Source organism: Microplitis demolitor, chromosome 8 (genome assembly GCF_026212275.2).
Source record: "Microplitis demolitor isolate Queensland-Clemson2020A chromosome 8, iyMicDemo2.1a, whole genome shotgun sequence".
In the NCBI taxonomy this organism is placed as follows: Eukaryota; Metazoa; Arthropoda; class Insecta; order Hymenoptera; family Braconidae; genus Microplitis; species Microplitis demolitor.
The window spans coordinates 14,379,526-14,393,263 of record NC_068552.1 but is presented as its reverse complement, the minus strand read 5'-3'; the positions used below and the strand labels follow the sequence as shown (position 1 = coordinate 14,393,263).

General features: G+C 26.8%; 4 protein-coding genes across 4 annotated transcripts; 1 reads left to right on the top strand and 3 right to left on the bottom strand.

Moving 5' to 3' along the window:
• Positions 1 to 1,099: 1,099 nt before the first annotated feature.
• On the bottom strand, positions 1,100 to 3,850 carry LOC103573209 (tubulin--tyrosine ligase-like protein 12). Its single transcript, XM_053741085.1, has 2 exons — positions 3,749 to 3,850; positions 1,100 to 3,679 (listed from the first exon to the last, which is right to left on the bottom strand). Exon 2 carries the CDS (start codon positions 3,675 to 3,677, stop codon positions 1,836 to 1,838), a length of 1,842 nt encoding a protein of 613 aa, XP_053597060.1. The 5' UTR covers positions 3,678 to 3,679; positions 3,749 to 3,850; the 3' UTR covers positions 1,100 to 1,835.
• Positions 3,851 to 6,388: 2,538 nt separating this feature from the next.
• On the top strand, positions 6,389 to 12,002 carry LOC103573210 (transmembrane protein 179). The gene is made up of 3 exons (XM_008552193.2): positions 6,389 to 6,476; positions 10,679 to 10,893; positions 10,979 to 12,002. The coding sequence occupies exons 2-3, from the start codon at positions 10,784 to 10,786 to the stop codon at positions 11,532 to 11,534; spliced, it is 666 nt and encodes a 221-aa protein (XP_008550415.1). The 5' UTR covers positions 6,389 to 6,476; positions 10,679 to 10,783; the 3' UTR covers positions 11,535 to 12,002.
• Positions 7,242 to 9,093, bottom strand: LOC103573212 (DET1 homolog). The gene has a single exon (XM_053741472.1). The coding sequence runs from the start codon at positions 8,926 to 8,928 to the stop codon at positions 7,303 to 7,305; it is 1,626 nt and encodes a 541-aa protein (XP_053597447.1). The 5' UTR covers positions 8,929 to 9,093; the 3' UTR covers positions 7,242 to 7,302.
• A 1,087-nt stretch (positions 12,003 to 13,089) lies between the features above and the next one.
• On the bottom strand, positions 13,090 to 13,689 carry LOC103573214 (uncharacterized). The gene is made up of 2 exons (XM_008552194.3): positions 13,618 to 13,689; positions 13,090 to 13,542 (listed from the first exon to the last, which is right to left on the bottom strand). Exons 1-2 carry the CDS (start codon positions 13,687 to 13,689, stop codon positions 13,090 to 13,092), a joined length of 525 nt encoding a protein of 174 aa, XP_008550416.2.
• Between the last annotated feature and the right edge of the window lie 49 nt (positions 13,690 to 13,738).

Genomic DNA, 13,738 nt, shown 5'->3' with positions numbered 1-13,738 from the left:
TGACGTAAAGAAACATAGAATTTTAAAATGAAAAATAAAAGAAATAGTATTAAATAAAAATTCAGAATGATATTATAGAACAAAGGTCGTAGAATTTTCATAAAAGACATGTACGTCATCTTCTATATCATAAAAACAATCGTAGCTGGTAGACAATGTCACTATATAGACCTCAACTCTCTTTAAATTCTTGACTGGGAAAATTTTTTAGCAAAAAAGATGATGGGGTCCGTAAAGATCGGACTTACTCATCTCTTATCAGTATTGTTGCAGTAATAGATTATAAAAATAAAAAAAAAAACTTTTTAAATACGAAAGAATCGAATGAAAAATAAAAAATGGAAAAAGCCAGTTCGCAGAACAGGGTAAATAGTTTAAATATTTATCTTTAAAATAACTGAAATAATTTGAATAAATTATAAAATCATCTACATTTTACCTCACAGCATTGTCTTAATATTAATCAAGAACATGTGCAAATATTATTTTAAACATTATCGCATTCATACTAATAAATCATTAAGTAATCAATTTAACTTTTGTATATTTTATTATTAAAAAATTAAAAATTTGTTATTTTCAATAATTTTCAGTGACTATCAAGTTATTCATAAATCTTCCGACAAAAATTTCAGGAAGAAATTTTTAAGAAAATAGCAAAACATAGAATTAAGGCAGTATTCTACTTTGAACGCTCGGAAAAAATACTATTTTTTACGAATTTTTAATGAGATTATGAATAAAGATATACATGTAGGGTTTGTTAGGCTTAATAAACACACTATTGAAATACATTAAAAAAAAATTTCTTATATATTTTATATACTTATAACATACAAAATATTATTCCAATGTAGCGTCTCAATTAGTAGGTGGGTCTGCGCTTGGTGTTAAAATTTCAAAAATGAACAATCTGAAACAGAAAATTTTTGAATTTTTAGACTCAATATATCACTATCAGCCGACTGAAGTAGGAATCGCAATGTACATGCTAAAATAACAAAATGACTACGAAACTAAAAAATAAGGGAAAAAAAATTTTTTTTTTTTATTTTCATCGCCATTTTATTTTTGCATGTACATTGAAAATCCTAGTTCAGTCGGCTGATAGTGATATGTTGAGTCTAAAAATTAAAAAATTTTCTAATTCAGATTGTCCTTTTTTGAAATTGTAACACCAAGCGCAAACCCACCTACTAATCGAGACGAAAAATTTTTTTAATGTATTTCATTAGTGTATTTATTAAGCCTAAGAAACTCTACATGTAAATCTTTATTCATAATCTCATTAAAAATTCATAAAAAAATAACGTTTTTTTTTGTACCCTCAAAGTAGAATACTGCGTTAATACATTTCTGTATTACGGCAGACAATTTATGTCCGTATTCTCCATGTTTACGACCAGCCTTCACACGGAATTAATTTCGAAGTAAAAATATGTTTGTTTAAAAATTAGATATACAATAAAAAGATATTTTTTTTAAAATTATGTTATGAAGGGCAAATGTTTTGATCATCAATCATTAAAATAAGAAAATAAAAAGCAAAGTTAGCCTGTTAACATGATAATAAACAGATGAGATAAGTTCTAATAATTTATATCCAGACAATAAATGCCATCCTGACGTATGCGTACATTCACACATTTATGTTTATAGTCATACATCACTTTAAAAATAGCTAAATCACTTGAACAACCATAAAGCTTACAATGTGTTAGGTAGTAAAATGTAAATTAAATTTGCCTTTTAATTACATACTTTGATATCCCTTTAATTATGCAAAAATACACGGATATAAATTTAAAAAAATACTAAAATCAAATTAAATTAAATTATAGTTCCACAAAATCATTAGTATCATCAATGTCTAGGAACAAAAATTTGAAAACATTATTATAAAAATCCGGATAATATTCACATGCGCGTTTATTGTCAGGTGAGAAATTAAATTCTAGTAGAACAGGATTAATTTCATTATTTTTCCATTCCAACATTAAATCAACAGCATACAGAGCTCGGCTTTGCTGATTAGCAGCAACCCCTTTACCCAACGGAGCAACAGTAGCAGCTTCCAAAGCATCTTTAATAACTTTAAATATTTTAATCTCAACGTTATTTTTCCATTCATTATCCGGATGGACTTTATTCCACTCGACAACAAAATCAGCACACTTGACATGATAAAGTTCAGCTTCGTCAGAATAATTCATTACCGTAAAATGTTGCTCGTAGTCATAGAGATTGTTCAGAGCAAATGCTTTGTTAGCGAAACGTAAGAAAAAATTTGAATACGCGTAAACTACCAATGGTTTAACAGATTTTAATAACACAACATATCTGACGTCAAATTTGACATTGCCTACACCAGGTCTTGGATATAAAACCGGAGATGAAATATATTTTTGTGCGATTTTAGGTCCAGTACTCGGTAAACGTAAAATATGAAATAAATTATTTGTTACATGAGTATCCAATCCTCTTGCTAAATTCCACGGCTTGCAAATCCAGTGATTGTCTAAATCTCTAGCTTGACGATTTTGAAAATACGATACGAATTCAACCAACTCAGTACTTAAATTGTAAGTAGTCGGCAACCACGAAGGATAAGTTTCTAATGTCTCTGGATTATATAAATTATCAGCAGCTTTTCTCCGACAGACAATAGACAATAAATCTTTTGTAGTCAGAACATGTTCATACGGGAATTGATTGATAAATGTGTAAGGAGATTCTTGGCTTAGTTTTTTATAATCCTTAAAGTGAACAATTAACCAAAGTACATCAGCTTCTTGTTCATTATCGACAAGTTCAAAGGCCGGATCTGTTAGATACTGGCTGACAATATCATACTGGCTAAAGACTTTTAATTTATCTTTTTTACTCTCACCATTTTGGCTATTCACTGATTCATTTATTTGAGGTAAAGTTTCAGGGATACGACCAGATAAAAAATACTGTTCATCTGGTTCAATTTGAGTGAAACTTTTGTCAGTAAAATCATGATCAACCCAGGGAAGAAGTAAAGCACGCCTTTTTTCCAGATCATTCGTTTGATTCTCAACAAAATCTCGAGTTACCTCTTCATTAAATTCAGTATTCTTGATAGGAAACAATAAAGTGTAAGTCACATTTTCATTTAAATACAGGAAAGGAACGGTACGAAAATTAGGATCATCACTATGATTTATTGCTGATCCAACTTCGTCCATTATATACCAAAGTGGCAGACGTTCCTCAACCGTTCCTTGGTTTAATGTATAAAATTGATTGTATCTCCACATTTCTTTGAGAACGAAATCTATTTTATCATTTTTATCTTCTTCACTCCCATCGTAGGACATCAGATTGCACAAACGATCTAATAGACCAGGAATTTCAGACAAATGACGATGTGCAAAATTGATATCATACAGCCAGGCGTGATCAATTAAATAAATATTACTTAGATCATCGCATGCTAAACCCTCTTCAGCTGCTACAAATAATTTGTAACCCGGATCCTGTGGGGTCTTGACTACATCAGTGTAATCAATTTTAGCGATTTCAAAAACAAGACCAGCGTCAAAAATTTTATCACTCAATTTTTTAAACAACGTTGGCCAATAAATTTCTGGAATACCTGACAGTTCGAGCTGCGTTTGATGTTTTTGGAGAAAATTATCGTATGTATCCATTACTACTTTTAAATAGAAATATAAAAATAGATAATTTATAAAAATACGTAGCACGAAAACTTGTTTCTTACTTGTTGTGTTAATATGTTTTATAAATAATTGACAGTTGATTTCATTGTTTAGATTTTAAATAATAAACATATGATAGTATATGATAGTAAACAAACTATTACTCGAAGGTTATGAGACTGATATGTTTATTTTTTTACGCGTGAGGAATCACGATAAAGGAACTGTCAGAACCTACAGCTGGTATATTATCAATGTGCAATATTAATGTCACTATTTTTAATTTCTAGCCATATTTAATCCTACGTGTGTGCGCTATATTTTTCGAGACACGACATGTGCACTGGGTCTTTTAGGGCACAATCAATTTTTCAAAGTTTCCAGGCTTTCAAAAAATTTGAAAAAAATTATGAATTATAATAATACTTTGAGGACATCTGACATTTTTTAAAACTTTGATAAATCAAAATGTTTATAAAATAAAAATAAAAAAAGGCACGTTTAGACAACTCAAAATTCAGTACATGCATTTTTTTAAATTTTATTATGATCATTATTTAATATTTTTGTATGTAATTAAAGAATTGTCGTATACCCTCTACATTTACACTCATTTATGAATTACTTCTTGAAGTGTCTAATACATGGTCCAGAAGTTGCCAAAGTAAAAAATTTTAAATTGATGTCAACAAAAATTGAAGAATAATCGAGAAAACGGAATTTTTGGAAATTGACTGTTCCTCCAAAGACCCAGTATACAAACGCAGGTTCAATTTTTGAATAATTTTATATAATAATAGTTATTATTATTACTATTGTTGTTTTTGAAAATTGTTCATTACTTTAAGAGCGTAATCAGTAATTTTAAAATTTAAAAATGTCGTAAAAAAAATTTTAACTTAAAAAAATGTAATGTAATATAAAATAAAATATTTGTTAATTAAACATGAGAAAAAATAAATTGTTTAATGTAATCAATACTCACGTTCTGATGATTTATTGAAGTTGGCAATTCAGAGGCTGGAGTTGTAGCACGAAATTCAAAGTTTTACACTCAAAACACTTGATTTAATTATACTAACACTCAACAAAACTACTAAAAATTTATAGCACTGAAATAATACTATAACTTTGACAAAAACTAATTTATATCACTTTTGAATAAAAACTTTTACTCAATGTTCTAAAATTACTAATGACTTTTAACACCCAAAGAATAACACACACTTAACACAATAACTGAATATTTATGATAATAAAAGCAGCAGACATAAGAAAATTTTTTATCATTGAATTAATAAATTCAATACTAATAAAAAAAAATTTGAATAAACACATACGAGAATTAAAATAAATGTGAATGTAGCAAACATCAGACAAATTTAAAATTATTAATAAATAGGGTCAACAATTAATACAAAAATTTTGTTAAAAATGCGCATTGAAAAAATTTTGAAATTAATGAGTGCATTTTTTATAAATATTATTTTTTAAATTATTTACTCTATTTAATCATAATTTTAAATTGGTCTGATGTCTGCTACATTCACACTCATGAATTAAAAAAAAAAAAAAATTATCAGAGATATGCTGATTTTTGTATCATAAACATTTATATCACTCAAAACACTGAAACTATCGATTGTTTATAACACTAAAAAATTAATACTTGTACTCAACACGAAAATTAAAGTTTCGGATCACTTAAAAAAAATAACTTTCACTGAAAACACTAGAACCACTAAAAATTCAAAACACTAAAAATATAATACTTATACTTAAAACAGAAATTAAATGTTTATATCACTTTATAATAATATATTTTTATGAAAATTTAAATACCGATAATTTATAACACCGAAAAAATTACTGCTACTGTCAATCCGGAAAGCACTAGGCTTAAATGTAAAAAAAAAATTGATATCTCAATAATATTTCCTAATCTTATTAATTATGTAATGACTTAAGATCAATAAATATTCGAAATTTATAATGAAGATTAAATTGACTGATTGTTAATTAATAATTAAATGAATTTGAATAAATAAAAAGCCGGGGGACTTGTTCAGTTAGCAGCCAACACATTTATGTTGGAATTGAAATGGCGTCCTTGAATTCAAATACTAACTGTCGCGCCACTTTGCCGTAGCGGACAAAATTTAAACTACGCGTTTTTAGGAAACAAAATTTTTTATAACAAAATGTATAGAATCGAACTAAAAAGATAATATGAAGTAAAAATATCAATTAATAATTTAAAAAGCAAAAAACAAATAATCTAAATCATTGAGTTAATTGATTAACTCAAAAATTGAATCTTTAATTTATAAAATAAATGTTTTAAGTGGCGGCATTCATTTTCAACAATGAGATTCGCATTTTTTGTCTTACCATTTTCTTATGAATTATGAGGCAGCTGACTTAAAATTTATTAGTCGATTCAAATTAAATAGTATCAAGAAATTATTTAGACATAAAAATGTATTAACAATAAACTTTAAATATGAGTTTTTAATTTTTTTACGAGGAACGACAGCAGCAGCTTACTAACGATAGCGAGGGAAGAATGATTTGGTGACTGCGCAACTTCACGACGCAGTATTAAGAACTAACCAATAGCGCCATCTTTAAATAATTTAAACTACAGCCGAACTAACACAGAGCAACTTGAAGATGTCGCGATTCATATGGCGTTAAAAAAAGGCAACTTTATTGTTATCACGATGTAAACTTTCTGATGTTGATATCAAATATCAAAAGAAAAAATTAAAAATGCTCCTGGAGTCGTAGGTGAGTTCTAAAATTATGTAAAAAAAAAAAAAATAACAATTTTATATATAAATTAAAAATAAGAAATAAGTTGTCTTATGAGGTTATTCAAAATAATTTATGCTTAAAAGTCCAAGGAAATTTATTTATTTATATTTTATAAAAATAATTATTTTTATCATACTTAATATTTCTATAAATATTTGTATTGTTATTCATTTTTCGTATTTCATAAGTAGTCATTACATAAATTTAAATGATTCTGAAGTTAGCAAACAATTAACAATTTTCGGATTTTTTTCTTTTTTCAAAAAGTAAATTAAAAAAAAAAAAAACTAAAAATATGCACATATAAAAAATTAATAAAACTACAAGTGCAATTATTTAAAATGTTTTTTTTTTTTTTTTATAATTTATCGTTTTTAAAAAAATCCAAAAATTATTATGTAGTGAATGCAGCAGACACGAGACAAAATATCAATTTTGAATCAATTAATTAATTAAAATAATGAAATTTAAAAAAATGCACGTACTCATTTTACATTTTTCTAAATACGCAATTTTGAACTTTTGTTGTACTTCTATTTGATTTTTTTATCCTAAAATTTAAAAAATAATAATAATTTTTTAATTTTCAATAATCATATGATAAATTTGATTTAAAACATAATATGATTAAAATTATCTTTAATAAAAATATCAATTTAAATTTTCAAAAATATTTTTATCAAAATAACTATATTATCAATAATATTATTATATATCACATAATTATATTTAAAAATATTTCGATTTGATTCGTAACTAATAATTTTATAAAATAATAACAATTACTACATATCAAGTATCAAACATGCCGAATGTGAAAACTTGTTATGTATTCCGTGTTGACAAGTTGAACCGATATAGCAAATGGATCAGTCGGATGAAAAGCTAATGCGACAAGTCTTCGTGCATACACAGGAGTTGTTCTCTCTCCCAGAACTCCAAAACGCATACAAAACCTCAAAAGCTCTGAATCTCTTGCGTAAAATCGTACAGGATTTCCAACACAAGTTGTAGGTCTGTCTATCATCTGCATTAATTTTTCATCGTAATAAAACAAAGATAAGTCGAGATACGGTGAGCTTGAATAAGACTGAGCACTAATTGGTAGTTGGGACAAGAGTCTTTTAGTTGGCTGCTTATATCGTTGATGTATTAATCGCTGGTAAATATTATTAAGAGGTGAGCGCATGTACGGAGTGTCTGGATTTCGAAAAGAATCACTAAACTTTTCAAATAACGTCCGCATATATGATGAGTTATTGTCATAAGCGCCAATTATTTTAGCAGATACCATATTGTAGACAACGAACAGCGCGGAATGGACATGCGGTTCAATTACTTGTAGAGTCGCTACTTCTTCGCTGACGTAACGTATCAGTATATGTTTTCTATCCAATAATTGCATCTTCCACATTCGTAGGGAATTTAATTTATCAAAGCACTGATAAAAACGTCGCAATTCATATGGACTACCTGTTGTTTTACTGACATTAGCAGCACGTTTATATAAATGTGCTAATAATTTATGCTTCAAAGTATTCGTTATTTTATCTTTGAATGGTCTTGTATTAATATCTGGATATGCAGTCGAAGCGACTATATAACTTTCATCTTCTAAACAAAATCTTCCTATTTTTCTGATATCAACAAACAACCCATCAATAACTTGAAATATATGAATCGTTTGATGCTGAATAGATAGAATGGCCAAAATTTCTTTATACAAATAAACTCCTTGATTGTAAGATAAATAAATTTTGTCAGCAGCAAAACGTCTGTAATCACAAAATTGTCCAGTTTGAATATCAACGAGATAAAAGCAATAATCTTCAAGTGGTGAAATTGGATTAGGTGCAAGTGCTTCGTTGTTGGAATAAATCTGATAAAAGTGTGGCCTCAATTCATCAGAAATATGACGAACTGAACCAACAATTACATATCTACTGTCATCAGTAAATAAACAACACTCTCTATTAAGACGTTCATCGCTGTCGATTATATTAATTACCCTTTTTTTCTTGAAAAATTTGTGAAAAATATTATTGCGTATATGAAAACTTGCATTATCATTTTTGTGACCAATAAATTCACCTTTGCAGCCTACAAGCAATTCAGCTGCTGCTGAAGGCCCTTGGTACTTATAAATTTCAATTGACGTTAAATCAGAACTAAATGCCAACAGGTATTTGCCATCAGGACTAAACTTACGTAAAAAGCACGGCGGTTTTTCAGCATTCAAAACAGTATAATTTGGAAAAACGTTTTGATAAAACTTACGTTTTGTTAGTACTTGTGTACCTGGATACTGACAACCAATTATTTCACGACGTCGTAAACGTAATATAATATTTTGAACTGGAAGTTTACGTGGTATTATTGGACACGGTCCATTTACAAATTCTATTTTACCCTTTTTTATTTCCATCTTTTTTACAATAAATATTTCATCACTATTTTCTAGGGTATATTTTAAACAATTTTATTTATTTTTATTTTATTTTTATAGATTACACATGATATATATTTTTTAATAACATTAAAACCAAATCTAAATTATCCTCAATCGTGTTCATTAAAAATATAATTAGATTTTCTATTTTTGATCTTCATTATTGCAAAAAAAAAAAAAAAAAAAAAAATATAAAAATTTTTCTGTTTTGATGATGAAAGTTAACCTAACTTTTTTTGAACGTTCATATCACTGTAATTTTGATTTCGATCTATAAAAGTAAATATTTTAATTTCATTTATAATACTGTTCAAAATCGACACTTATTAATATATATTTTAATGAATTCACATTTTTGATATGAAGAAATTTATTTAATAATTACTATAAGCACTTTTATTATAATATTTTTTATGAAAATTTGATCTCTATCGATTATAGATAAATTGGAAAATACTACTTGAAGTTCAATATGGCCGCCAGTACTGAAAATAAAACTGTTTTCACTTTTTTAATTAAGAAAAAAAATTATTATTTTGTTTATTATAAAATATTACTTGAATATTTAATGATGAAAAATATATTGATAATATAAATTAATTTGATTCGACTCGGTTCAATTTTAGAATTCTTTTATTCGCATATGAAAATTGAATAAAATAATAATTGTTCTTAAATTCATACACTGAATAATTAAGTTCTATTTAAATAAAATATTCAAATTCGTAAAATTTTTTAATTAATCAACTTTGGTTAAAAATTCGAATTATCTTAAAAACAACGAAATTCCGATTCATTCTGAGATAAATTGAATTTAAATCAACAGAAAATTCATAGTTTTTTATAAGATTGAATTAATAATTTTAAACAGTGAATATTTTATTCATCAAAACAAATTAATGAATTAAAACGGATTATCAATTATTAATTAATTGAAATATTTCAAACTGCGCTCATCAGAGTTAAAATTCTTATAATTTAGTGATAATTTTTACAATAGGAGCTCATTTTCAAACTTTTTTAGCTTTTGATCGAAAGCTCGATAAAATTCTCCACAAATGTCCCCAGGACGAATTTATGGCACCTGTGGATATGTAGCAGACATCAGACAAATTTAAAATTATAAATAAATAGAATAAATAATTTAAAAAATAATATTTATAAAAAATACACTTATTAATTTCAAAATTTTTTAAATGCGCATTTTTAAAAATTTTATTTTATTAATTATTTACTCGATTTATTAATAATTTGTCTGATGTCTGCTACATTCACACTTATACCTGTCAAACAATACCACGAGTGCTTGTAATTCAAAAATTCAAATATTTCCCGCGGCTGCCCCAGGGGTTACTTATTTCAACCAATAACGCGCGTGCGATTGTACCATCTTTGATTCGGACAATTCGGACTTAAAGAATCGATCTCTCGAATAGTTTGAAATACTAATCGAACTTTCGATATTAAAAATCGATTACATAAATAATCGATCTTTAATGACACATTCCTCATCTTAGGTCGGTCGTATAGGTGTTTTTGATATGCAAGAGAGAAATATAGACAATGAAATCAAGATCATAATTTTACACGCATTTAAAAAAATACGAAATACTGTATTTGTTTATACTGTTTGAAATCTTTTTTCGTTCGTATAAATACTCAAGTTAATCATGAACTTTAATTTTAAAATAAATTAAAATCAAATGTTTCATTTGTTTTGGTACAGTTTTGTAAAAAGTGAATTTCATTGTGAATCTTCAATAAATAGATTGTGACGTTTATTTATTACTCATCTGGAAGTATCAGTCAACAAAAAAAAAGTTTTTTAATCATGGCTTTGACAAACGTTTTGTTGATAAGTCAAGTCGCCGGATATGTCGTTGCTTCAATACTGTCACTATGTATAATTGTTCCTATGAGTCTTCATCAGGATGAATTCAAGTATTTTTTTCTATTCATTTGCTATGCTAATAAATAAGTAAATAAATTATTCATTGGTAACATATTTTTTGTTTTGTTTATCTAGAGGTCATTGTCTTCTGTTTTCAACAGGAGTTTGGCAGGAAACAGACGGACAATTAGTTGTCCACTGGGGATCACAAATTTACTGCAACTATACAATATTCGTAGGATTAATGCTTCTGATAACGTCATTGGTACAGATATATCGTCTTTCAATGTTAATGTATCATGGAGAAGACAGTTCATTTTTATCAGCTTTCGTTGATGTAGTCAGTTCAATATTTTTAGCAGCTGTAACTCTTATTGCCGCAACATTTATAACTCTTGGTTTTATGACTTGGTGTCAATGCATGTCCAAAAGATTTCCATCTTGTGATCTAGCTGCTGGTAATGATATTGATAAAAAAGACAATATCAATACTTCTGGATTTTATATTGAATTAGGTGTCGCACAATTTGGCGCTTGGAGCAGCCTCTCTGTCTGGGTCGGTCTGTCAGTATTTGCTGTTTTAAAATTACTTAAATATCATCAGCTTGAAAACATGAAAGTTTCTATGTTTAGAGAGAGACAAAGATTAATTGAAGGCACAAGTATAAGCCAACCGTATGAAATAAATTAATTTATTATTTTTAAAATTAACTCCAAAAAAAGAATGATACTGAAGTTAGCTGACGGCTAATGATTTTGAGAAATTTTTCAAGTGATAAATTACAAAAAAAATTATTTTAAAAATTGCACTTGTAGTTTTTTTCAATTTCTACATGTGCATATATTTTTTTTTTAATTTACTTAAAAAAAAAATCTGAAAATGTTAATTGTCTGTGAACTTCAGGATCATAAAAAATAATATATTAAATATACTCTCGGACAATTTGATTTGTTGGAAATTTTCTTTTAATACTGATATAAACATAATTTTTAATATAAGTTAATACATATGTTTAATATTAAACATAATCTATAGCTTGTAGTCAGTATTAGATATTTTTATCAATAGAATTTGTTATATTTTATATTCAAAATAATTATGAGCCAGTTGGAAAAAAAAGTAATGTACATATCATAAAAAATATCTTACCAATTATTTAATTAAACTCACTAATTACTTTACAACAATTATGTATATATTTATGTTAAAAAAAAAATATTCTATTGTTTAAGTAAATTAAAATTATAAATAAAAGTATATTTTTGTTTTCTATAATTATAAATTTTTATTAGCTAAATAAATATTATAAATAATAATCAATAATATTTTTAAAAAAATAAACAAATTTATACAAAATATATAATATATGAAAGTGATCCTAAAAAACTGACTTTTTTTTCTCATATGAAACTTTGTTAGCTTAACATGTTTTATGAGCCTTCTTTAAAAACCAGGTTGAAAAAAAATGTTTAAGGGGTCCCTCGAGAAATTTCGAAATTCCAAAAATGATTTACATTCTAATTAAAAATTTTTTTTTCTGACAGAAATATTTTCTGTAAAATCAATACTATGCTGAAAATTTTAGCTCAAAATATAGATTTTTAAACGTCGCTCAAGAATTTTGAATATTAATTCGTAATATGCAACTAATAGTTTTAATTTATTTTTGTACTTTTTTATAACTCAATGATTATCACTTCACTAAAATATAATTTTTGCATAACCGAAAATATCTGGACAGTCTTAAACAATAAAATGCGCTAAGATTTGAATAACCGAAAAAACCTAAAAATTGAATTAAAATATAAAAAATGTGTAAATTATTTTTTATATGTCTCGGGTATTATTTTTATTAATTATGATATAAATTGATGGTGAAAAGATTGAGATACTGTAATATTAATATTCAAAAGTCACTCGAAAACATAAAAAAAGTAGCACTCGGAAACATTAAAAATTCTTGAGCTATGTTTAATTATTTAAATTTTGAACTGAAATTTTCAGTACATTATTTTAGATATAAACTATTGCTGTCACGAAAAAGAAAAAAAGAATCCAAATTTTAGTAATTTTTTGAATTTTCAAAATTGTAAGCGACCTCTTAAAAATTTTTTATCGAACTGATTTCAGGAGAGAATTCTGAAAATATTTTAAACTAACAAATTTTTTTTTGCAACTTGAAAACAAAAGAAAATTTAATTTTTTTGAGTCACCCTATTATTTATAATAATGAGTAGTGTTTAAATTAAAGAGGTTTTTTGCAAACACCGAGAGAATTTCTGCGACTGCCAGGAGGGCAAGAAAATTGTGGCACATTTATGATAACAAACGGTGCAACATCTGTCGATATACATTGAATTTCATAAGTAGTTTCATTAACACCAAGTACTCCATCGGGTGCACAAGGACCGCCTTTAGTTTGTAAATAATAACAAACTCCATTATAATTAACTAAACCATCTTCACCACAAGGATTAACTTTGCACTTTGGTACAACGTCATCCGAAGGCAGTACAACATACTCGCCTTTATCACACGGGCCTTGTCTGTAGGCTTCATGACACCTGTGACTCAATGGAAAGTAAAGAAATCTAGGCCTACAATCACAGATCCACACACTTTTATTACCAGCTCCTGGATAAAGTAACATATTCTCTGGACATTTGTCTGGAATATAAACTGGTATTCGTTCTGTTACCTATTGATATAAAAAAAAAAAAATTGATTATTTATAATTAATTATTTCACTACTGATAGATTTAACATTACATACCGTAGCTATATTTCCACTGATGTGCGACGTCTCTTCGTCAGTTGGAAAATAAATGTCTTGACAATTATACATTGCAATGATCATAAAAATACTTGATAAATAAATAAACATCTTGGTAAAA